This window comes from Pseudorca crassidens, chromosome X, assembly GCF_039906515.1.
Source record: "Pseudorca crassidens isolate mPseCra1 chromosome X, mPseCra1.hap1, whole genome shotgun sequence".
Taxonomy (NCBI): domain Eukaryota; kingdom Metazoa; phylum Chordata; class Mammalia; order Artiodactyla; family Delphinidae; genus Pseudorca; species Pseudorca crassidens.
The window spans coordinates 72,917,685-72,942,865 of record NC_090317.1 but is presented as its reverse complement, the minus strand read 5'-3'; the positions used below and the strand labels follow the sequence as shown (position 1 = coordinate 72,942,865).

Sequence of the window (25,181 nt, the reverse complement as noted above, 5' to 3'; positions counted from 1 at the left end):
GCTTGGAAATATTGCAGTCGTCTGTACTTGCTGCTGCTATTGCTTCAAATTGCTTCTCTTTCAATAGGAAAGGAAGTGTGCATCTGCTTATCAGCATGGTGGTATGGTTCCAAGCAACTCTGAAAGGCTCCAGAGGGGCAGAAGCCCAACTCTGTCAGTAGTGACTGCTTCGCTGATTCTCTGCCACTGGTCTGATCTCTTCATATTTGTTTCTGTGTATTACCGGCTTTCTTCTTTAAAGGCTCTCTTTCTACCTTGCTGACCATTCCTCTATACGTTTCATTAGCTCTGCCCCATAAATGGCAATGTCATTTATGTTCACAGCTTCAAATCCTGTTGTGTAAATGACAACTCTGATCTCTTTACTGAACTCCAGACCCACATATCAACCACTTGTTGCACACGTGACTGGAGCTGCCCTCCCAGTGCCTCAAACAAGCAGTGTGTTCCAAATGGACCCCCACACCTACTCATCCTCCTTACTTTCCTTATCTAAACTAATTGTGTCACCCTATCATGTGGAAAAGGGATTAGATTTGTTCTGTCACCCAAGGCAGATCTCAACTCAACATAAGGAAGATAGAGCTTATGATTAAAACTGTCTGAAAGTGGAATGAACTGCTTCTGGAGATAGTAAATTTTATTCTTTGTCACTGGAGGTGTTACCAAAGAGGCTGGGCAGCCATTTGTCTGAGTGTTGCAGAGCGGGTTGAAGCTAAAGATCTGCTCAGAGGCTTTTAGTAGTTCCCAGTGTCTTCAGGATGAAGGGGAACAAACAAACATTTTAAACAAACATTTACGGGAACAAACATTTAAACATTCTCTTTAAATTGCTTTTAAAATCCTTTTAATAATGCTACGAAGTAGGCATTATTATTCTTATTTTTCAGGTGAGAAAACTGAGATTCCAGTTAGACAGCTAAGAAGTTCCAAAACTGGAATTTGAACCTGGCTCTGACTAGAGCTCTCTCATCATTTCCCAAACTTGCTGATAGGAATCAGCTGGCATGCTAGTAAAAGTACAGATTCCCAGGCTCTTCTTCTATCGATTTAGATTCACCAGGTTTGGGGAAATGTATGTTTTTAACAAGCAGTCATAATGCTTAGGAATGACCACTTGTTTGTCACAATAGACATTTATTTCTGTTTCACTCGAACAACTGAACATTACACTTACTTTAGCTCCTGCCACGTGGAAAGCAGTAAAGCATGGGCCTGAGAAATTGGGCGTGGTTGTGGCGGTAGATTCAAGGAAGCGGTAGACGTGGTTCTCGCCCTCCAGCAGCTTGCCATCCACACAGATGATACTACGCAGCAGGTGGTTAAAGTGAAGGAACCCTTTACAGTGGGATTTCACCTCTAATTCTGTTTGCTGTTGTTTCCCCTTCTGACATGCTCCTCCTCCCTTCCCTTCCCCTGAATCTCTATCCTCCTCTCGTGTGCATGGGGTTGCAAAGCTGTTTTGAAGCAAATAACACCCTCTTGCAGCTGCACCGAGGCTGTAGCAGGTGAAGCCTTAGGAAGCTGCAGCCGCACTAACCACAGGGGAGATGGGATTTGTGGAGCGGGGAGCAGGAGGAAGAAGGAAAGATAGCAGTGTTTGGAAAATGAAACTTGGTTTTAAAGTCACTAGTGACTTAATGGAAAGGCCTTCCCCACCCTTCACCATACTATAGAAACACCTCTTAAATAGTATAGGCAGGGTGAACAGAGCCCCTCTTTCTGCCCAGTCTAGGGCCTTTGCTCTGCTGGTTAATTTGCCTTCCACACTAGAAAAGTCCACAAAGTATGCCTCTCTTGAGCCTTTTGCTCAGGGTCAGGGTGATTAGATGTTTAACTCAGGCCATTCTGATGTGAAGGTAGTAAAAAGACACAGGGTAGGTTAGAGTTCCAGAGACCTCCAAGTTCTACACTTGTATTTAGTTTATTTATTTATTTCATGAATGAACAAAAGACCTTATCCTCCAAAGCTTGCCAAGAGGCTTGATAGTACATTTGTAGAAATAGCTTTTGAAAGTCTGTTCCGGCTAGCCTGGCTACATTCTTTGCAGTCACAGGACAGCATCAGGCATTTTGGGAGTCCTGGCCTTCTGGCTGGCCATCTGCCATCCCAGTTTTCTTCCCACTCTAGGAAGGAAGTCATGCCCCATCTGTAGTCCTGATTCAAGAAACAATGTCAAAAAAAATGTCAGAAATATTGGCTTGGTCATCAAAGAAGGCTGGAAGGTGCTCCTTCTTCTTCACAAGCAGACATTAATTGTACACTGCTCTGTGCTTAGCCCAGGGTGGTGCTCGGGGGAGCCCAACTTTGTCTTGCTCATTAGTGAGTTTCAGTAGTGGATTAGGATGCCAGCGAGGTAATATTGGCAGGCTTCACTATCTGACAGAATTTGGGAGTGATGATAATCCGCATCTTAAAAAGCAACCACAATTTATGTAGTGTTCAGGGCTACCAGAGGATGGGATAGTTTCCTGTATCAGTGATTCTGGAACTGCCTGTTGCTGGATCATATACAGACACCAGTCCTGGACTTGTAATCCCCTCAGCTGATCCAACAGGTGCTGTGAACCCTGAATATTCACACACTGTGGGTCTGTGAATGCCCCTCTAACTTCATAATTGCTCTCTAAGGCCTGAGACTCTGAGGTAGACTAAGGAGAAGAGTGCCCTCCCCTGTTCTCCATGTTCCCTTCTTCAAGGTGTGCAAGGGACTCCTGACTTGCTGCCAGCTGCACTTGCTCCTCCTGTGATGACCCACCTTGTGTCTATCTGAGTACTCAAGTTTGGACTTTTGAGTTGCTCTTCAGGAGCTGCGAGAAATTTTAACTCTTGCACTAAGGTCAAGGGCCGATTTACAGCTCTCTGTGCATCCTTTAGATGGACTAGGCAAGGGAGGGGCTACTGAATTTTTAAGTAATATGTGCCCTTTATCTGGTACTTTCTGTCTCAGGCAGCTTGGGCTGCTGTAACAAAATACTATAGGCTGAGTGCTTGAACAATAGACATTTATTCCTCACAGTTCTGGAGGCTGGGAAGTCCAAGTTCTAGGTGCTGGCAAATTCAGGTTATGGTGAGCCCCCTCCCCCCTTCCTGGCTTGTAGATGACCACCTTCTTGCTATGTCCTCGTGTGGCCTTTCCTGGGTGTGTTCTGAGGAGAAACAGGTCTCTTTGTCTCCTCCTCTTCTCATAAAGGACTAATGTTAGGATGAGGGCCCCTCCCTCATGACCTAATCTAAACCTAATTGCCTTCCAAAGGCCCCACCTCCAATTACCATTACATTGGGGGTTAGGGCCTCAACAAATGAACTTGGAGGGGGGAACCCAAACATTCAGCCCATAACACTGACCAAAGGAAGAAATCGATGTCTCCCAACTGGTATGGGAGGGATATACAGTGGAAGAACACTGCAGGATAGTAACTGGGAGGGTGTTCTGTGCTCCCTGCCCCAGCTTGGTCTCATCCACCATTCACGAGCATCATACGTGGCCTCAGTCCTCAAAGGGCTTTCCCCAAAGGGATATAATATGAAAGATTAGAAAACTGCAAGAGTTAAATAGCAATAAACAGAAAATATAAAGAAAGATCACTGCTAAATACGTAGTATGAATTTGGAAGAAGGAAATTTGGAGTGGGCAGGGTCACAGAGAAGGGTGGAACTTGGGTTGGGCCTCAGAGGAGCTGCTGATGGCGCAAGGGGACAGGCAGAGCCTCCCAGGCCAGACAGATGGCTGGGTCCACAGGCAAAGAGGTGGGCACACTACTAGGTGAGTACATGGAAGCAGCTACTTACTTGCCTTTGAGGCTGTAGTGCTGAAGTGCTGTTGTTTACTTTGCTTTGAGAAACCTGCCTGACCGGTTTCCTCGGTATTTGCCATTTTCTTTGCATTCCTGTTCACTAAGACACCAGGGTGTCTGGGCCAGATGCGTATGATTTCTCTGAATCTTTCAGACCCTAAACTTTAAATTTTAGGACCCGAACTGCAGAGACTTTGGGCCTGGTAATCTGTTTACTTTGAGCTGATTATATTCCTGCTTTCCCACTTGGCAGTGAGGTCCCAGCTGAAAGGAAGATTAGGCAAAGTCCTCTGGAGCGTGTGCATCATCCCTGTGGGCAGCTCTTAGGGGATACTATTTGAAAGGTCACCACTTAAACAACATATCTTTCAAGACCTTTGACAACACCTCCTTAGGAAAGACAGGCAGCGGCATTTAAAGCTGCCGCGCTGAAACTTAGCTTGGGAACTCCAACCTGCAGACCCTGGGAAGTGAGCATCTGCTTTTCGTGCTGCTGTGACTTGGCTCCAGAAGGTGGCTTCATCGCCCACTTTCTGTTTTTACGTGCCACATTTTACCTGGGACATGCTCTTTACCCTGCTCTCAAGATAAATCAGTATTTTCTGGCCTGGCCATGATGTTTGAGAAGTTGTGGGAAAACCCAAGATCTGGCTCTCCTTTGCTTCACAGAGGTACATGGCCATAACCAAGGAGAACATATTCAGGGTTGAAGTCAATAATCTTCTATGTAGACCACTCACTGTGATCTTAGGCTGTGGATGGTAATATTTCCATAAGCTTTGTTCTTTCCCGACATAGTGTTTCCTTCTGACCTGACCAGTCCTTAACTTGGAGGCCCCCATGAGATTCTTTATATTTACACCCAGGAAGGATAAGGAGTTTCTGAGGCTTCTAGTCTCCCAACACACCATCTTGTCAATAAGCTCACACACATGAGATGGGACCAAGGTGACGGAGTAGTTAATTATGGTCTTTTTTTAGGTGTCCGGAGAAAACAGGTGTTGCTTTTTTTTTCCTGCTCACTCTTGGTTTGAGTCAGAGGTTGAAAAGGTTGGTTGCTGTGTCATCTGGGCCCTGCATGTGTAGGATTTTGGCTCCAGGACAGTTGTTCAGTCTGATTTAAAAGGGGAGGTACGTTACTGCCTTGACTTTCCTTAGTGCTTGCCCTAAGGATAAAAAGGGGCGGGCAGGAGGATATATTCATGTTGTGGAGAAAGGTGTTCTTTGATCCTCTTATCAAGCCTGATTAGAGGCATTTGTAACAAGGTGCCAATCCCTGTCACTTCCTTAGGCTTCTAGGCTGTTCCTAAGAGAGACTGTTATTGCTAGAAGGCCACAGTTTAGCATGCCTCTTAAAGATCTTAGGTAGGTAGTCAATATTTTTTCAAAATTTATTAAGGTCTAATTTGCATACTTTTTCCTATTACATGAAATACATGTCATTTGAAAGGTGGTTTGACTTTACTACTCAGGCTTGTTCTCTTTTACTGGATTACTTCCCACGTGAAAGTTTAGCCTGGTAATGATTTTTTTTTTTAATTTATTTGGTTGCACCAGGTGTTAGTTGCAGCACGTGGGCTCCTTAGTTGCGGCACATGGGCTTCTTAGTCGTGGCACGGGAACTCTTAGTTGCAGCATGCGTGTGGAATCTAGTTCCCTGACCAGGGATCGAACCCGGGCCCCCTGCATTGGGAGCGTGGAGTCTTAACCACTGCGTCACCAGCCTGGTAATGATTTAAAAAAAAAAAAAAGAAAAAAAAAAAGAAAAAGTGAGGCAATGAAGTCGGTCACACAAGGCCTCCTAAATGAATGCCAGACTCCTTAGCTGGACTCCAGGCTGTCCACAGGCAGGCCCTGGCCAACCGCTCTCCCGAGTGCCCTGCGGTGAGGCCAAACGTGGGTGCTGCTGACCCCGGTACACACCCTGGGCTGCTTGCCTCCGAGCTTCTGCTCATGCTGTTCCTTCTAGCCGGAAGGGCCTCTCCCCATCTCTGTCTTTGAAATCTGAACCGTCATCGAGGAGGCCCAGTTCAAAGTTAACACCTCCCCATAGATTCCCCAAGCTTGCTGTGACCTATGCTCCCTCTGAAGGCTTTTAGGCCTTGGTTTGTCCTGCCCTTGTGCCTCTCGCTATGACACACTGTCAGCATACTCCACAAGGCCAAGACTCATTTTGCTTCTATATCTCCCTTCTGTCAAACACAGTGCCCCAAAGTAGAATCAGTGAGTATGTAAATAATGGAAGAAAGATATTTTCCAGACATAGCCAAGTGGACAGTTAGCTTTTTTTTTTTTTCTTTTTTAAAAATGTGACCGTGACTTAGACCTCACAAAATTTTTCTGAGATTTAAGAGCCCTGGTCTGAGAGTTAACCATCATACAACTCTAAGATGAGGCCCTGTGCATCTCTGGGACTGGTTTTCATTGTCTATGAGGTACTTTTCAAGCTCTTAGTCAGACAAACTTTCAGCAGGAAGAGATTTGGAAAACAAATCAAGATCATGACAATGGAAGAAGGACTGTTGAAGGAATTAGGAATGTTTAGCCTGGTAGAGAAGACCTAGGAAGGACTCAGACTCATTAAATGTTTGCACTGGAAAGAAATTTAGAGAATATCAAAGGAATTTCCTTTATTAGATAGGAAGTGGGGTGAAATGACCCTTGAGGTTTCAGTGTTCTGCAGAGCTCTTCTCATTTGCTGTTCCAATTGATAGAAAAGGAAATTCTTGTCAATTCACCTTTTACGTTCTCAACTGAGAATGATATTGTAGTTCAGAATTTCAAATTCAAGTTTTAGGCTGCTATGTTTTTAACAAAATCATCGTTTAAAAAAAGCATTGTCCATTCTGTTGTTCACTATTGCTCATTCACAAATTCATCAGATAGAATGTAGGTAAACTTAGGTACTACATTTTATTGGAAAATTGCCTTTTTTTGCCAGGGAACTTAGAGCCAAACAGGTTCCTCATCTGAAGTAAATGACTCAAGTCAGGTGCCTGGTTTATTGACTCCCCCAGCCCTTTTTATTTTCTTTTTTAAAAGTGCCTAGAACAGTGGTGTCTGTTCATATTAGATGCTGATAAATATTTGCTTAATTAATGAGTATCCTTAAGAACAGACTATTGTATCATCATTTAAAATATTAGTTTTGAAGAATAGTCAATGATATGGGAAATATTAATGATACAATTTCAAGTGACAAGTAAGGTTGCAAAATTGTGTATACACACCATGTTTGTAACTTAGAGAAATATGTACTTTTTGATTTGTGTGTTTATTATGCAATATTATACAATACCACAACAGTATGAAGAATTACTTCTAAGTTACATTAAATGTGATTTTTCTATTTTTAGGCTTTATATTTTTCAAATATTCTATAATGAGCTTTTATTAATTTAATTTTTAATGAAATTAATGCATATGGATAGTTTAAAATGTCAAATATTACAATAGCATATGCAAAAAATTTAATCCCTTGCCTATTCACCCCCTTTCTTGCTACACAAAGGTAACTGCTTTCGAATATTTTAACTGTAACAAAAAGAAATAGTAAATCTAAATAGCCTTCTATGTGTTAAATAAGGGAGTTACAAAATAATAGGGATGTAGAAATATAGTCAAATGAAAAATCAGGCATTTATTTCCACCAGGAAAAAAAACAATAGAGGACTTCCCTGGTGGTGCAGTGGTTAAGAATACGCCTGCCAATGCAGGGGACACGGGTTCAAGCTCTGGTCTGGGAAGATCCCACATACTGTGGCACAACTAAGCCCGTGCGCCACAGCTACTGAGCCTGCGCTCTAGAGCCTGTGAGCCACAACTGCTGAGCCCATGTGCCACAGCTACTGAAGCCCACACGCCTAGAGCTCGTGGTCCGCAACAAGAGAAGCCACCACAATGAGGAGCCCACATACCAGCACAAAGAGTAGCCCCCCTCTCGCGGCAACTAGAGAAAGCCCACACGCAGCAACGAAGACCCAACGCAGCCAAACATAAATAAACAAATTTGTTTTAAAAAAAACAACAATAGAAAAAGTTTATAGGAAAGGAGGGGTAGTCATCTATGAACACCACTTACATAATGATGTAAAATTAAATATTGTTTAACCAAAAAAATGTGATGTAACTAAATTGGGAGGGCAGGGGGAAAAGAATGGGTGAGTGCTATAGAAGACCGATACATAATGTCTAAAATGTAAAAAACAAAGCAAGAAGAAGAAGTTGTTTAGAAATATGTTAGAAAAGAAAAAGAAACAGCTAAAATATTTGAAAGCAGTTCCTTTTTAAATTGAGTTACATTTTTTGAAAGTCGTAAAAGGAACACATGCCTGTGGTTTAAAAACAAACCAAACAGTTCCATTCCTGACAGGCAGTGGGAACTGCTGGCATTCTTGTTGCCTTGGATCTGTGCTTATTTTGTTTTTACTTAGCTCGTGTTATGTGTTTTAATATTGTAAAGTATCCAAAATTCATCTTGGAAGTAAACTGACCTATTAGTTTTATTTAAATCTCAGACGTTTAATCAATTACCAATAATTGGATTCCTCATCCAGAAAATGTTTACATCAACTTTACTGTATGTACTCCAGCTTCTTACTGCTGTTGCCAAAGGTCAATATGGTTCTGTGAGGTGCTAAAATATATATTGGATTGTCCCTTTTATGTTTTAAACTTGTAACCAGTAAACTCTCCCTTCTAATCTTCTACAGCCTCATCCTAATCTCTCCTAACTCATTTCAACATCTTCTTCCTTCCCTCTCCAAACTAATTTGTGCGGAATCCAAGCTCTGTTCTTTTCCTTACTATATTTGTTTTAATCTTTGAAGCCCATAATGACATTTAGTGTTTCTCATTGTCACTTAAGATAAGGTCTTCACCATGCACGTGTTCGTAGGAAGCTCTGACAGAATAGCTTCCTTGCTTTAGGACACTCAGTTTCCAATGCAGTGCAGACGTGTTCAGATTTGATTCTATCACACAAAGCCCAGAAAGAACCTTGGGGATGGAGGGCCTCCTTAATCTGCTGACCTCAGCCTCTCTCCTTATTGCTTTGAGTGTGTAAATTGAGGGAGATAAAGGGTTTTGGGTCAGAATTTGGGTATTTTCATTTTCAAATACTCTGACAGTGACTTCTTAAGGATTCCATTTTAAGAAGTTTAAGATGTAGATGGGTGTTTCACGCTCCACAGTTTTATGACCTTCTGCATTTCATTTGGGCCGGCCTGCACATGGGGAAATAGTATGTTTTACTTTGCAGCTTCCCTCTGAGCCACAGACCACTGTATTGCAGGTAGAAGTCTAAGTCTTGGAACTAGTTCTGGGAAATCTGCTGGGCTGTATGTGCAAAGGTGTTAACAGAGAATATGAAGAAGACAGAGCCTAGATTACAAGTAGAAAAATACAAACTTTTCACTGAAATCACCCATTTGTGGTGACTGCGTATGAGGAGAGATCCAGTGGATGAGAAAAGTAGACACTTTCGTGTAGATGTGTCTGTTCCCTGAGCAGGGGAGCTCTGCTGTCAAGTACCAGCTTCACCAGAGCCGAAGTCAGCAGTCTATCCTGAAGGATTGAGCTTGCAGCTTTGGTTTAAATGTTCCTTCAAATCCGCCCCCTTTCCCTGCTATCTCATCATATATGAGGTCAGATTAATGTTCCTAAGTCTCTTTGGATGTGTCACTTCCTTACTCCCGAATCTTCAGGGGTCACTAGATCAGGTCTATTCAAGACCTTCCAAAATTGGCACCAGACCTTTATTTCCAGCCTCATTTTCCATGACTCTCAGCTGCAACCAGGCTGGTCTCCTCCTTTTTTTCAAGCCTAGATGGAATAGCTCTCTCCCCACCTTCTCCTACCCTCCCCTTTAATCTTTACTCTGCATGTCTTATCAGAGGACCTGGCTTCTGTCCCAGTTAGTTTGGTGTGTGACCTCAGTCAAATTATTCTTCCTCCTTGAGCCTCCGTTTCCCCGTATATGAGAGAGACAGACTGAACTGGGAGACTTCTTTAGAGGGGCCCCTTCAACTTTATCCTTGTGCGGGGTCAACATCAGCCTCAGCTTTTTCTTTCGCTGCCCCAGGATGCACGGCCCTTTTCTCTTTTGTATTTCTACAGCATTTACCATTCATTGTTTGGGATTGTAGTTAACATTTTTGTGTCCTATCTTCAACTACTTTTTAAAGATTTGTTGTAAACTGAGACAGCCCATTGGCAGAACTAACTTGTTTCCCTAGGACGTGGCTGAGGGAGAAGACTAGCGAGGGTGTTCTGCTTTGGACTCACACTTCATGTCCAGAAGCTGGGAGGAGATGGGACTCGTGAAAGATTGTTTTCCCTTATGCCCCTTGTTGGGAGAATGGGATATTTACAATGTCAAGACTGAAAGAAGGATGCAGTCTCCCACAGAATTCCTTCTGGTCTGCTGTAAGGCTGCTGGGTGTGTGCTGGCTCTTTGGGTTGACCTTCCTCTGCCATCCTTCCACCTATTTAGGGTTGAGATGACCATTTCATCTTTCACTGTTTGTTTCCAGGGCCTTGTTTGATTATGACCGGACTCGGGACAGCTGCCTGCCGAGCCAAGGCCTCAGCTTCTCCTATGGTGACATTCTACATGTCATTAACGCCTCTGATGATGAGTGGTGGCAGGCGAGACTGGTGACCCCCCATGGAGAAAGTGAGCAAATTGGTGTGATCCCCAGTAAGAAGAGGTGAGTCGTCATGATCATGAGAGAGGTTTTCCTTCCCCTGTTCCTGGTATTGATTTCTTTTTTACCTATTATACTATAAGTTGCTTGAGAGCAGTGGATGTGCTTTATTACTCCTTTTTGGTAGAGAGCTGGTGCTCAGGACATGGTTACGATTCAGTGAGTCAAAGATGGCTGCTGTGCCCACTGCAGCCCACTGCTGAGACCATGCACTGGCAGTAACAGGACTTCTTTCTGACTCCAAAACAGGGTGGAAAAGAAAGAAAGGGCTCGATTGAAAACCGTGAAGTTTCATGCCAGGACGGGGATGATTGAGTCTAACAGGGTAAGTGGGGATCCCCAAGGAAGTCAGCCACATGTGAAGAGGCATAAGAAGCTTGAAGTCTGGTGGATAAGAAAACTGGCGAGCACAAAAGAATATCTCTTTTTCAGGGCGCTGGCTCTGTCCTATCAGAATACTGACTGCTTTTCACAAAGCAGAGAGAGCGGGCACCCAACCTCTACAGCCAGTGTATACTCCTTCCCCCTGGGTAACTGGCTCTTGAAGATGTGTTGGAGTTGGACTGTTTGGAAGGCTGACTTTCTTGGGGCACATGAAACCACTTGTGGGTGTCTCCCTGGCTGTAGACCCTTTCGGAGCTGTGGGGACCCTGAACAGAGCCTGGCCTTGTCATCCAGCCAGCAAGGCCAGCCCCAGAGCTCCGACCGCCCTTCAGACCGAACGAGGCATGAGGGCTCTGTCCATTCACCCCTTTTCTTCTGTGAGCTTCACAGGCCAAAGAACTTCTGGAGCGGTAGAGGGAAGAGAGACACGGAGTAGATGACTCTGTGTGTATCAGTGGCACCTTAGGGCATGTGTCCAGGAGGCTACAGTGACCTTTATCCTTTAGGAAGTACCAGTGAGTGCTGTGAGTCTGGATTAGGTAGAAACCTCTAACATCCCTACAACATTTTCCTGTAAACATAATTTTCCTCTTACATCAACTTTCATTTAATCTCATAGACTCCATTTGTGAGAGATGGTCTTTTGTTTAGCTCACCATTGTCTCCATTTTAGTTTTTCTTGCATGCTTTAAAATCCATTGTTCTGTTTTTTTTTCTTCTGTCCTTCCCCTCCATGTTCATGTTCTTTCACAGTCGATCAAAACGAAACGTAAAAAGAGTTTCCGCCTCTCTCGAAAGTTTCCATTTTACAAGAGCAAAGAAAACATGGCCCAGGAGAGCAGCGTACAGGAACGTAAGTAGCAGCAGGGAACAGAGAGCAGGCCACCCACAGCCCCGCCCTCTCTTCCTCATTTGCACCGAAGACTGGGAAAGTGTGTGTGGGTATGGGTGTGGGTGTGTATGTGTCCGTGTGTGTCGGTCCCCCGTCTATCCGCCATGTGTGCATGCGTGTGAGTGTGTGTGTGTGTGTGTACCTGCTTATTTGCAGAGTCAGGGTAGAAATTGGTCTGCACAGGGAGACGTTGGGTCTTTTTTGTCCAGCTCCTCGCTCTGAAAGAATGTTGGAGGCTCTGAGGTTCCAGGGCTTGCCCACCAGAAAGTCGCTGGCACTGGCGTTGGGAGTGCATGGCTGAGCTCTGCTGTGGTGGTGATGAGCGGTTATCAGCTATAGGGTCAAGTTCAGAAAAATGGTTTTTCAAGAAAACCAAGTCTAGGGACTCGGTGTTGCTCTCCTGGCTTCTTCCTCTTGTGTTTTCTTTCCCTTATCTTCACTCATCTATGTCAAGAGAAGAGCCTTTTCTTCCCTGGACACCTGGAGTTGGGCCTACTTCTTGAATTACATGCACGTGCATATGCGTGTAATGCCTAGGGACGTTCACACAGCTCTAACAGACTCACTGTCTTCCCAGAGTGTTACAGAGCCAGCTTTCAAAATAAAATCCTTCTTGCTTAAACGAATTGACACCGAACGGGGTTTACTAAACATTGTCCAAATAAAGGTTTATTGAGCAACACAAAGCTGGTTTGATAGAAAAGGCCATAAAGCTGGGCTGAATGAACTTGCCATCCTGAGAAATATTCTCTTGCTACCATGTGCCTCAGAAATTAACTGCTCTCACCCTAACCTTAAATACCAGGTCAGGCTGCTAAAGTATTTCTCGCATGGCTCATGGTGAATTGTAAACCTCTCCTCTTCTGCCTCACAAGGAGGGGTCTCGGGGTCCTGAGCTGTTGGGACAGCAGGAGACTGACTCGTTCCGATAGGGAATGTCCTTTTTCTAGGCCAGCATGTTTCATGGTCATGGGATACATAGGTCATCAGTGTCTGGGGTGGCAGCTAGTAGATTACAATGGTGCCCTCATCCAGATGCAGGTTAGGGCTCACAGTTCTGGGTAGCTCAATAAGGAGCACTAGGTGCAGTAGGAGACGGTCTGAGACAGAGGCCTGAGGTGAGGTCACCATAGTTCGTTCACCAGACAATTCCAGAACTTCCGTGCTGAGCCCAGCCTGGGGAGGCTTCGCTGTTGGGCGGCCCAGCTGAACGGGGGAGGGGAGTGGCTGCTGGATAAGCGTTGAAACTGCCTAGTGCTTATTCTCCAGAAGCTGAGCTCATCCCCTGTGGTCTGCAGAACTCAGGTCAGCTTGGAAGCCCACACCTCAGACTGCACGAAGCTTTCCCTGAAGGGTTTGGACAGAGTGAGTCAGTATTGGACGAAAGCTCCTTGGGATGATGATAATTCTGCCAGCCTGTCTGCCACACATAGATGTTTGACTTTTCATTCACCCTCAGAGGGAAATGGTGATTTCAGGGGCAAAGCAGAGATGGCTGTGTAACTACACACTTAGTCAAAGCAGGTGTTCCAAGCCTTGGTAAGTCACCTGTCTGTCCTGTCGGCCTGTAGGCTATATATAGACGACCTCAAAAAGGTCATCCGCTCCAGGGCCTTTTGGCAGCAAATTGGGCAGCATGAAGTCCAGGTATCATATATGACCTGGGATGTTCTTTCTGTAGCAAAGTTCTTAACCTGGCTATATTTATAGGTCTTCATAGTATTTCATACTTCTGTCACTGATGCTCACCTGGCTCTGTATTCTTCCTTCCCCTTGTCTTTTTTCTCTATTTTCTGTCTTCTCCCCAATTCTTTCCCTCCCTCCCTCCTTCCCTCCCTCCCTCCCTCCTTCCCTCCCTCCCTCCCTCCCTCCCTCCCTCCCTTCCTCCCTTCCTCCCTCCCTCCCTCCCTCCCTCCCTTCCTCCCTCCCTCCCTCCCTCCCTTCCTCCCTCCCTCCCTCCCTCCCTCCCTCCCGCTTTGTTCTGCTGTCTGTGAAATTAGGACTTCCCTGGGTTAAGTGACGATTATTATGGAGCAAAGAACCTGAGTAAGTCAAACTTACATACTGTTAACTGTATTTCTGGCATGAGTGGAGTTGCTGGGGTTGGGGTATAGGGGACATGGGTGAGGGCAAAGGGCGGAGGGGAGGGCAGTGAGAGAATTTGTGAGAACTGGTACCACAGCAGGAGGAATTAGAAGTGGCTCTGAATGTCACACTTTTGCTCTGGATCCCTGGTACCCTAATAAAAGCCTATCATTCATGTCTCTTTTTTTCCTTTTGTACCTTGAAATGGTGTGGAGCCGTCTTGGCATCCCACCTTATAAGTGAGGTGGGGCAAGAAGTGCTTCTCCAGAGGTGACCACTCAGCTCATCTCTAACCTATTGTTGAGGTGAGGGGTGCCCGCCTGTTGTATTCTTCTTCCAGTGACGCAGCACTAAAGAATTGGACTTAAGAATTAGCTGTTTCAGTCTCTCTAAACAGGGGGTAAGAGTACCCTGAAGCCCTTTACCCAGCGTACATCTGGGATGTCCCAGAAGGTTCAGGGGCCTCAGGAGATGGCTGTGGGCTGGCTCCCCACAGAGCATCTCTAAGGGGCTGAGCAGGTGGGAGCCTCGACAGCATTTTCTGGACTATATATATTTAGTGCTTTAGCTTGGGAAAACCCTGACCAACCTCTCCCCTCTGGAAAATAATCCTAGACTTGAAAAAGGAAGGGACCTAGATGACAGGGCCTTAGCCTCCCTGCTGTGCACACAGGCACGTGCACACACATGCGGCCGTGCCGGGCAGGTTCTGTTAGTGGATACTCTGCTTCCATAAGTAATAAAGGCGTGAGGGTAAAGGAGCTTCATCGGGGGGTTGCTCAGGAACTAGCATGGGTGGTGACTCAGCCAGTCCTTCCTGGGGGCCACAGCATATCACGGTCTGGAATAGTGTCATCTTGGCTGAAACGAGCAGTGTCTCACTCCATAGTTTGTTGTTTCCATGTTCCATCTTCATTCGACTGTCGTCTTGGGAGCGATGGGCTTTCTTTGGGCCAAACTGTGCTCTGTGCCTCCTGCAAGTGCGGCTGCTGGGCCCGCTCAGATGCGGGGAGGCCCCGACAGTCTGAGACAGGAGGATCGTCTTGTCTTCCCAGTGTTCTTCTTCATTTGTTGTCTCTGTGTTGTGACGTGTCTGTCTTCTCCTGGACGGAGGAGCATCCCCTTTCACCGCTGGGGCCAAGCCCTCTTTCCAGGTAGCAGCAGTAGGAGGGCTCTTGGTTCCACCCATTGGCCAACACGTCATTCCCTGCTGATTGCTCAACCAACCCAGTGCTTAGCCTCTTAGTCGTGCACAATTCTGTACTTCAGGGGTTCTATGTGGGGAGGAAATTCAAGAGCAGCCTGGTCGCTGGGCTTCTCTTTGCTACTGTCACTGCCTGTCTAGCATTGGGAGGTGCATTTTGGGATAGGATTTGGAAACCATCCAAGTCAGTTCTTCTGATTCAGATGAAGAGGATGCTGCCAAAGATTGGAAGCTGGTAGTCTGTAGGGAGGGCCTTGGCAGCCCCAGAGGGCCCTGGGGACAAGTGCGAGGTGGCCGGGGCTCAGGATTGGAGCTGTGCCTCCCAGCTGGTAGCCTGATGTGGCAGGCCTCCCGTGGCCTGACTTGGTTGGCAGCTCAGTGTCTGGCTCTTGGAGCATTTGAGTTTTCTGCCGCGTGTGACCTCTCAGTGGTGTGTTCTGAATCGGAGTCTCTTTCTTGTTGGCTTGCAGAGGGAGTGACATCCAACACCAGTGACAGCGAAAGCAGTTCCAGTAAGTGTGTGTCATTCTCCCCCATGTCATGTAGCTCTACCATGTGTCCCAGCCATCCTCATTCCAGCGTTGCACGGCTGCCATTTCTGTTCAGAGGCTACTGCTTCTTTTAGCCATGTACACTTGGAGATCCTGGAAATGCTGTGGCCATTTTGTCCTTATGGGATGGGATTTAGGCTGTGTATTAAAGGGGAGAGCATAAGCCCTGCAGTTCTGGCCAGGACCTGACTTAAAAGCTTCCCTGGGCCCTGGGAAGGCTGAGCAGCCAGTGAGCAAATCCCTGCCGTAGCCACTATGGGCTGTAGGTGCTGCCAGTTTTACAGATTTGCTCAGAGACCAAAAGAAGAATGGCTCCTGTGGGATACTGTTCTGAATTGCCTTTCCAGGTCACTAGTACTCCCTGGGTTAAGGCTTGGTGTCCTTACCTTTTAGCTGGGCTAAATGACCAGATGACTGCCCAGTTTTCCTTCAGAGATCCTGTGACCAGGCCAGAGAAGCCACAATTCAAGCCGCATGAACGTTGGGACTACTGGCCTCTCAGGAGTTGTGGCTGGAGGCCCTGAGAATGCATCCTGGGGCTTGATGCAGATATCGCTGCCTTCCCCGGCACTGCCGTCGGCCACTTTGGGACCTCCTAGCGCCCAGTACCACGTCTCTTGGTGACTGTTTTAGGAAGAGCTCATCACTGCTAGGATAGATGGAGCTCTACCGTGAGGGGAGAGCAGTGCTCAGCACTGCTCTTAAAGGGCACTGAGGACCTTAGCCCAGCCTTGTGCCACTTTTCTGGTTGCTTCTTCCAGTGAAGGGGAGATAGGTAGACCCTTAAAAGGGGCAAAGTTTAGCTGCATCTTTGGGGACCTGCATGAGTGCCCTGACTCCCTTGCCTGCAGATGAGGGGACACAGGCAGTGTGTCTCGACCAGTTGACGCTTTCCTGTGATTCTCACCAGAGCAAGAAGGCAGCTGAGCACAGTAGAATATTACCTATAAGAAGAGTTCCGAGAAATTGAGGTGGCTTTTGGTGGAGGCTTCATGGCTTCTGGGTCATGTCCCTTTGCTCAGCTATATTTCACTGAACAAGAGGACTCCTGACTCCTGTCCCAGGGGCGGTGAAGGTCTTCCTGTGCTTTCTTGCCAATGGGAAGTAGATAGGCCCAAGGGCAGGTGTTAGCAAGTACCAGCTGACAAGGCTGTTTTCTGGTAGAGGTGGGGGTGAAGTGAACGTTGTAGGGAGATGAGGACACAGGGAGGCAGATGATAAAGTGCTAACATGTCTCCCTTTTTTGTTGCAGAAGGACAAGAGGATGCTATTTTGTCATATGAGCCAGTGACACGGCAAGAAAGTAAGCCCCCTTCTGAGAGCCTTGCCTTTGAGCCAGTCTGGTGGTCATGGGGCCCGGCCCAGTGGTTGGCCGTGGCGGCAGAGGGGTGAAGGTGGGGGAGTAGGAGGGCAGCCAGTCCCTGGATGCCTCCTTCTCATCTACTTCTTCCTAGCGTTAGAACAGGGAAGGCCACCCAGCGTGCACCCCTCACTATACCTTTGCTTGCTGCCGGGATGCTTTCCGAAGGATAGGACAGATTGAAAAGGATGGCAGAGGTCGCTTTCAGTGGATGTGGCCACTGCTAAAAGAGAGGCTTCGGTCCCTCCCTTCCGTGGCTGCTCTGAAAACCCTTGCTCAGCTGTTGGTGCCCATGCAGAGATTTCTCCTGAATCTGTTGGAAAGGGAGATGCTTCTGGTTTCATACTTGCCTTGGACTTAGATATTCTCAAATTAAAGGCTCTTTGATGTCTTTGTAGTTAAAAGGCAGAATGGCTGAAGATGTGCTCTCCCGTCTGAGCAGTGGCTCCAGAGCCTCAGTGCTCCAGGCATACGGGGAGGGACAGCAGGCTGTCTGGTGGGGGCCTCACTGACTGTCTCTGTGCTTGCTCTCCAGTTCACTATGCAAGGCCTGTCATCATCCTGGGCCCAATGAAGGACAGAGTCAACGATGACCTGATTTCGGAGTTCCCGCATAAATTTGGATCCTGTGTACCACGTAAAAGCCCAGGGCATCTTTGGGAGGGAGGCGTTGGTGCCCTGGGAATTGTTGCTCTGATGTTTTATGGAAAGGGCCTGCGGCCAGGTTCTAGGGTTCTCTGGGAACAGGGTGCATCTAACACCCTGGAAGAGGGAGTTCCCTGGTGGTCCAGTGGCTAAGACTCCATGCTCCCAATGCAGGGAGCCCAGGTTCGATCCCTGGTCAGGGAAGTAGATCCCACATGCCGCCACGAAGATGCCGCATGCCACAAGTAAGACCCGGCACAGCTGAAAAAATAGTTTTAAAAAATGTAAAAAGAAAAAACCCACCCTGGAAGAGATTAGGCAGCAACGCATTCCCCCAAAGCTGATGTGGGGAGGATTAAGACATCAGGCCGGCCTGCTCACTCCCTTGGAGAGGAGTTTGAGTCGTGGTGGTTGGGAACGATTGGGCGCTTGGGGGTGCCCAGCCCACGAGGTGTGGGTGCAGCCCTCTGGTCGGCTTGTGAGGCTTGCTGGCTCCTGTACCACGTTTGGCACCCTCTGTCTGCCAGACCTTGGCCCAGGAAACCCCACCTTTCTGGTCCGGTTGAAGCTAAAGCAGATAGCTCCCAGCTTCTAACCTGGCTGTTAGAAGAGATGTAGGCAAGACAAACTTCTTCCCAGCCTCTTTCCCCCGACTCATCTGAAAAGCACTGGAGTGGCCCTGGGGCCCGGCGGTGGTTGGGGGGAACAAGTCAGCTCTCCGGGGCTTGGGGCAGGTCGTTGTCCTTGCACCACAGAGCGTTTCCTCTCTTCCTGCAGATACTACCCGGCCTCGGCGTGATAATGAAGTGGATGGGCAAGACTACCACTTTGTGGTCTCCCGAGAACAGATGGAGAAGGATATTCAGGACAACAAGTTCATCGAGGCAGGCCAATTCAACGATAATCTCTATGGGACCAGCATCCAGTCAGTGAGGGCAGTTGCAGAGAGGGTAAGGAGAGAGGCGGAGGCGGTGGCCCTACGAAATTACCCTCAAAGGGAGCACAGAAATGCTGCAGCCAAAGTTCTGCGTGGATCCTCATCCTTCCAGCACATGGCCCTACCCAGTGGCAGTGCTGACCAACGCCACGCCCACTCCGCGTGTTCCCAGCCCCAGGTTGGAGGCATCTGTCTCCTCTGCGCAACTCACCCCAGAGCGTCACCCACCTGCAGCTTCACATGTGGCCTTGTCTGGGTAGTAGGAGCAAAATGTGGAGCCTGGGTACCTCAGAAGTAGAATCTTCCAGGCCTCTCTGGGTGGCCCCATGTTTCCCGCAGGTGGATGTTTGGGTTAGCACAGGGCGTAGACAGGGACTGGGTGGACTGATGCCAGTCTTTGCTTTTTCAGGGCAAGCACTGCATCTTAGATGTTTCTGGCAATGCTATCAAGAGGCTGCAGCAGTCACAACTTTACCCCATTGCCATTTTCATCAAGCCCAAGTCCATTGAAGCGCTTATGTAAGTATTTGCTGAGACTCTCGGCTAGGAGAGGGCCCTGGAAAGGAAATGAAAAATCAGGTGGTTTGTTGGGCAGGGGTAAGACCCAATGGGTGCTCAGTGGAATGTCTGCGCCCCACCCTGTTCACTGGGGGCTCCTTTGGATTCGAGTGCACTTGCGTGTATTCCTGGTTGAGCTTTCAAACCTGGAAGGTTTGAGGAATGTTGAGCCTTGGGCCGCTGCTGCTCTCAGAGGGCAGCTGAGCAGCTCTTCAGGGAGCCTGGAACAATCCTTTATGTTAATCAAAACATAGAACCTAGTTTTGGGTACTGTTTTCTTCCGTGTCTTTGGCAGGGAAATGAACCGACGGCAGACATATGAACAAGCAAATAAGATCTATGACAAAGCCATGAAACTGGAGCAGGAGTTTGGAGAATACTTCACAGGTGAGTCTCCCCATTGCACAGCTGGGGTAACATGGGAGCAGCTGGACACCTATTCTGTGAGTGTTTCCAAGAGGCCCAGACACCTTGCACAGAATTTCTGGGTGCTTTTGAGCTCAAGCATTGCCAAAGTACTCAAGTGCCCTCCAGCCAGAGGAGTTGAGCCAGTTTCTGGTATCAACCACCATCACCAAATGCTGCCTTTGATCGTTTTTGTTCGTCTTCATGTCCCTCCTAGATTGTAGGCTCCCTGTTTTAGTTTGTTTCCCTCCCTCCCAGGCTCCCCCATCCAGCACTTGTCCTTGCATGTTTTATGTACTGAGTGAATGTTTGTTGATGATGATGATTCCCTGGCGTGGTGTTCAGGCTGTCGTCTGTCAGTGTGTGTGTTTATATGGTCACCTACTTTAGAAGGGTCAGTTCCTAAAAGGTTGGGAAGGTTTCTGTGTAATATGTTGCTTACCTTTTGAAGTACAGGGACATATGTGTGCAAGGTGGTGCTGAGTGAACTCTAGCTGGTGGTGCTACAAGGTTACCGGGGGACAGGATTCATAACTGTCCTCGCATACCTTGGGTCTTGGAGCTCCCTTTTCTGTTAGCATCCATGTCCTTGTTTGTCGGGTTGACCTCTGACATGGAGCAGATGTGACGGCCCCAGGAGCACGACACCTTGCCAGAAATTGTGGCTTTTTCAGCTCTTGCTCTGGATAACCAGGATTTTCCACATCTTCTGGTAAGGCTGCGTTAGAATTACCAGCTGCCGGCCTCATGGCAGCCGAGAGGGGCATGATCTACAAGGTCTGGCATCTAATGGGTGCTCAATAAACATTTCTGAAGAACACATTTTCCTACTAATTGCTGCTCAGTCTCACTGTCTTAGCAAGTTGACATCAAGCCCCGGGCCTGCAGTGCCCACCAGTTTCCCCAGCGACCTGGGCTCCCAGACGGCCGCCTAGTGAATGAGCGGGGCTGAGCTGTGGGACAGTTGGGATGGGCCAGACTGTCAGGGTTTGGGGCAGGGGGTTGCTGTGGACCACAGTAATAATTCTGTTTTCCTCTTCAGCCATTGTACAGGGTGACTCACTGGAAGAGATTTATAACAAAATCAAACAAATCATTGAGGACCAGTCTGGGCACTACATTTGGGTCCCATCCCCTGAAAAACTCTGAAGAATCCCCTCCAACCATTCTATTGTGAACAGAAGAAACCAAGTCCCTCTTCCCTCCTCCCTCTTCATTCCTGTCCCCATGGGGAGAACAGATGACTACTGTTCTTGTCCCCTTTTTTAGATATGTCCAAAAAATTGAGTTTTCTAGTCCTGTTCTGTTTTTTTAAATTTTTGTTTTGTTTTAGTTTATTTTTTGGGATGATGCCATCTCACTCATCATGTGACTGCGCCCATTCCTGCATGGACCTTTCCCAAGCACTAGCACAGGTGCAAATCCATCAGAGTCATTGTTTTCATAAAACCAAGCAGAAGCGAAGAGAAGAGAGGAGGACTGGTGGAAAGACAGACTGGACAGCTGCGCGGCTTATGAAGCGAGCCCCGCGCACCCCGCGAGGAGAGGCTCCCAGGCTTTGCTACGATCTGTACACTGCCTCGCGGCTTGGGACAGCGCGGTCATGGTGACAGAAAGTATCTTATTTATATATAGATATATATATGTAATTTATATAAAATATATAGAAATTATTATATATATATATATTATACACTCTCATATAATATATATATATATTCACACGCATTTGGACTAGAAAATCTATGGAGACTTCATCAATGGTACTGTGTTATTAGAGAAATGCTTTAATTTTCATATTCCAATCAGATGGCATCTTATATCCCAACTGGTTGGGGAGGGAGTGAAAGTGGTAGTAAGTGCTGTAACGAGGGCACCCGCATTGGTCATTCTCTTGAGAGCTGGGCTTTTCTTTAGGAGGGGTCAGGTCAGCCAGAGAACGGTGAGAAAGGGCTTCGGCCCGGGGGCCAGAGGCTTGGAGCTGTGACCCTAGAGCCGATGCTGCCCTTGGGGCACAGTCAGGCCCGCGTGTGGGGAGCGAGAGAATGGCTAACGGTGCTCCCAACGTATTAAATTGCCAATTGTTTTATGCCACCTGATGTGTCTGCATGAGAGGTTTCCTTTTTGTTCATTTTTAAGCTGCTGTTAAACCAAAACCATGTTGTGCTACTGTGTCAGCCTCTTCATTCTTCCAAATTTTACTTTTACTATTTAAGTGAATGTGTAGAATCCAATTTGACCGTGTTCTAAAGGCTCATGATGTTCTGGAGGAGCCGGGCCTTGTGATAGACTAGGCGACCCGGGCTTGGCCATCCCGTCAGCGGAAAGGGAGGTGGGGGCAGGTGAGAACCGACAGGAGCTGGGCCTCCTACTGTAACGTGTCCCTTCACTCACCTGCCAGGGACATGCTGGGCTCAGCTGAGGCTCTGTCATGGGGCCCACTGGCAGGGACGGGGAGTCACTTGCCTTCCAGCTCTGCGCTGGGACAGTGGGACGGCCCTGAGCTTGGCCAGCCGCGTAATGAAAAGTTTGATTTGGGTTTTTTTCGCAGCTGCTTCATATGCCCTACCTACCCCAATCCCTCACCAACAGCTGGTAGCTTACTGTTTCTTCAAGAAGAAAGTAGACTTTAATGCTGTCAATTTGAGCTGTAGAGCTACAATTCACTTACTGTTGAGATGTGAAACCCTGTTGCTTTTTCCCAGAGTCAGACGGCAGTGTTTGTGGTCAAGGGGGTTTTTCTCTGACCAGAAATGCAGGCGGCAGGTGTGGCCCAGGCCCCGCCCTACCATGCTCCTTTGAAGCCACCATGCCTCCCTCAGCTCCACGCTGGAGGCACGACCCAGGGGAGAAGAGCGTGGACATGCTTGGCCCCAGGGTTGAGCCTGTTGTTTCCTAGCCCACTGTGTTACAACCGGTGCAAAGCATACATGTCGAAGATGCTTTGAGCGCTACCAGGCAGATTTAGGAAGTCTGTTAACAGTTCTCCTACCGGCATGATGAGGCTAACTGTAAAGTGTGGGGCCCAGAATGTGGGTAAAGAAAGGGCAGCAGCTTTACCTGCGCAGTACACTGGATTGGAGGCAAGAGGGGTAAAGTGGTGTCCGATTATGACTCTGGGGAGGAGGGGGTGAGCTGGGAGTGTTTTGATTTCTCTGATGTTAAGTGATGTAGTCTGAGTGATGCTCAACCCTCTACCCCTCCCAGGGAAGAAAAGCAGAGATTCAAAGCAAGCATGACACTAGTTGGTTTACCAGTGTTCCTTCCAAGGAGACATATATTTTTTAATAAATGATAGTTGCAATGAACTGTGGCTCAGAGACCTTCTTGAAGTAGTTGAGAGGGGAGGGTGGGGGCACAGCAGTGGGAAACGTGTCCCAAACCTTTGGGGGCCAAAAGGCTCTCTGCTTAGTGACCATCAGCTGACCGAGTCAGGTGTTCCTCCGGATGGCTCTAGACTCCTGTGGTCATAACAGGTCCTTTGTGAAAGCTTTGCGCTCAGTCTTCTACCCCACCTCCAAAAAACTGCCTCAGGTAGTGCTGGCCAGGTGTGTGTGGAGGGCATCCACGGCCTTCAGGGCAAAATGGCAAAGGTACACAAAGACAGGAGGTGCCTAATGCAGCACAGGCGTTTGTTAGAGACAGCGGGAGCCAAGGCAGGAGCAGAGAGCCGAGTAATAAACATGGTAAGAAAAAGCTGGGCTCCCAGCTACCAGAAAGCATTAGAGCCCAGGGGGAATGAGGGTGAGATGGGCCCAGTTTGCAGAGCAGGGTGGCAGTCATCCCGGCAGCCCTGTGATGAGAGGAGGAGCGCTTAGAGCAGGTGCCTGTGACGTGATGTCCCTGTAGCTTGTGTGAAGAAGCCTGAGGACGTCCTGCTGTGGTTCAGCTCAAGAGCGATGACTGTGTGGGGGCCGAACCACAGCAAGGACAACAGTGCTTAGCTGTTTGCAGGGTGCTTCTTTTCACACATTCTCATTTGCTAGAAGGCAGCCTAACAAAAAGGAGTCCCCAAAGTGCTCTGTGGGGTTTTAAGGAAATCCACCTCCTAAGTGTAAAGGGCACAAAGAGCTGGCCTCCGATCCCGCTGTGCTGAGACTCTGGCTCCACAGCTGCTGTCCCTCCTAGAGGCGGCGCGGCTGAAGAAAATGCAGCCCCGGAGGGAAGATGCTGAGCAACTTGGAAAGAGCAGAGGTGGACACCCTGACCCTGAACTCTACCGCCGCCTTCTCCACTGGGAGGCAACGCTGTGCTCTCTCCCCGGCTCTGCTGCTGACAACGCAGCCAGTCCCACCCCAGCCTCTTCGTCTCTAACAGACCTTAAATTAAAACATTCCTAGGATGATGCTGACTACATAAAGTATTTGTTCAGATGCAAATGACCAACTTTGTCTTAAGGTGAAAGTGGTTCTAGAAATTAGCTAATGAAAGCAAAATCTTTACCAAAACTAGCGTGGAAGTTATGCTCAAGGATGAAGCTAATACAGATAGATAGAGAGGAAGGTAGGGGTTGAGCTGCAGGACTGGGAAGGGACTACAGGGGGAGTATCCTGAGCAGGTCCAAGTCAAGCTAAAAAGGATGGGACTGCAAAGGGACACTGGGCTCCTTGAGCAGAAAGGTCAGTACTAAAGGACAATGGAGCCCTCTCCACGGGAACAGCACTTGCCTGGTGCCAACCACTGGAGGCTCACGGTGTCAGAGTGGCTGCTGAGAGAGCGAGCCTTAGCTTTCTCAAGACAGCCCCACGAGCGAGCGCCTGCGGGAGACGCTCACCTCAGTGCTCCCACGTTTTGCCCTTCATCCCTGTTCCCAACTAGGGTTTCATGGCCTTGATGCCACTAATCCTCTTACCCATTCAGTCAGTTCCGTGGCACCTCTAGGACATTCTATTATTACTGCAAGTAACTTTCTGAAGCTCAAATTCCAATTTCCTCCAAAGCCTCTCTTCCTCATCACTTCCCAGAAACAGCAGAACTGGCACCCCCCCTTCCCCCCACTCCCCGCACACCTTGGTTCCTGGGGGTCTTGGTTCCAGTGGGGTCTTGGTAGCAAGAGCTTTCGCAGAGGATAGTCTGTTTCAGCTGTGAAGCCCCAACTAGATTTTATCTGAAGCACTGAGCCTGTTGTCGCAGGGGGATACCCACTGGTGGTTTCCACATTAGACCTAATGGACTCCCTCTGCGTCCTGTCCCTCCCCCGGCACTCGCACTGTCACCAGAAGCATCTAGCACACGGCAGGGGACTGGAAAGTGGGTGGTTTGAGAAGAAGGAGTCAGACCTGCCTGCTGGTGGTGAAGAACATGTGCAAGCGGATGCTCTCCTGACTGGCCTTCCTGTCACCACAGCCATCCTCCCTGTAGCTGATAGAATCGGCCTACTAAAGTGCCCTCCCTCCCCATGGGGGCTCTGTTGCCTACAGGGAAGAAGAGTCCAAGCTCCTTATCATGGCGTCCCTGCCCTTTCCCTCCTGCCTCGTCTTGCTGTGGCCCCGTCTGCTCCAGCCATGAGTTCTCTGAATGCAGCACAACCCTGTGTCTTTGCTTTTTTTTCTGCCCATAAATGCCCTCGCTGCCACCCCCTTGATAACCTGCAAAACTCCTGTCAACATTTTAAGACTCCATTCAAGAATTCCCCTCGTTCTATGCTGCCTTTCC

The 25,181-nt window shown here is 48.0% G+C and overlaps 1 protein-coding gene across 10 annotated transcripts in view; it reads left to right on the top strand.

Moving 5' to 3' along the window:
- Positions 1–22,834, top strand: part of DLG3 (discs large MAGUK scaffold protein 3) — a 64,452-nt gene extending 41,618 nt beyond the window's left edge. For 6 of the 10 annotated variants that reach the window (XM_067724362.1, XM_067724364.1, XM_067724361.1 and 3 more), the window contains 10 exons: positions 10,332–10,508; positions 10,755–10,830; positions 11,643–11,742; positions 15,541–15,582; positions 16,874–16,924; positions 17,517–17,618; positions 18,404–18,576; positions 18,973–19,082; positions 19,417–19,508; positions 20,569–22,834. In XM_067724362.1, the coding sequence (XP_067580463.1) occupies positions 10,332–10,508; positions 10,755–10,830; positions 11,643–11,742; positions 15,541–15,582; positions 16,874–16,924; positions 17,517–17,618; positions 18,404–18,576; positions 18,973–19,082; positions 19,417–19,508; positions 20,569–20,675 (1,030 nt within the window). In that variant the 3' untranslated portion in view covers positions 20,676–22,834. Of the gene's footprint in view, positions 1–10,331; positions 10,509–10,754; positions 10,831–11,642; positions 11,743–13,050; positions 13,147–13,781; positions 13,828–15,540; positions 15,583–16,873; positions 16,925–17,516; positions 17,619–18,403; positions 18,577–18,972; positions 19,083–19,416; positions 19,509–20,568 lie in introns of all 10 variants that reach the window. The other 4 variants (XM_067724367.1, XM_067724359.1, XM_067724363.1 and 1 more) reach the window with 4 other exon arrangements.
- The last annotated feature ends 2,347 nt before the right edge of the window (positions 22,835–25,181 follow it).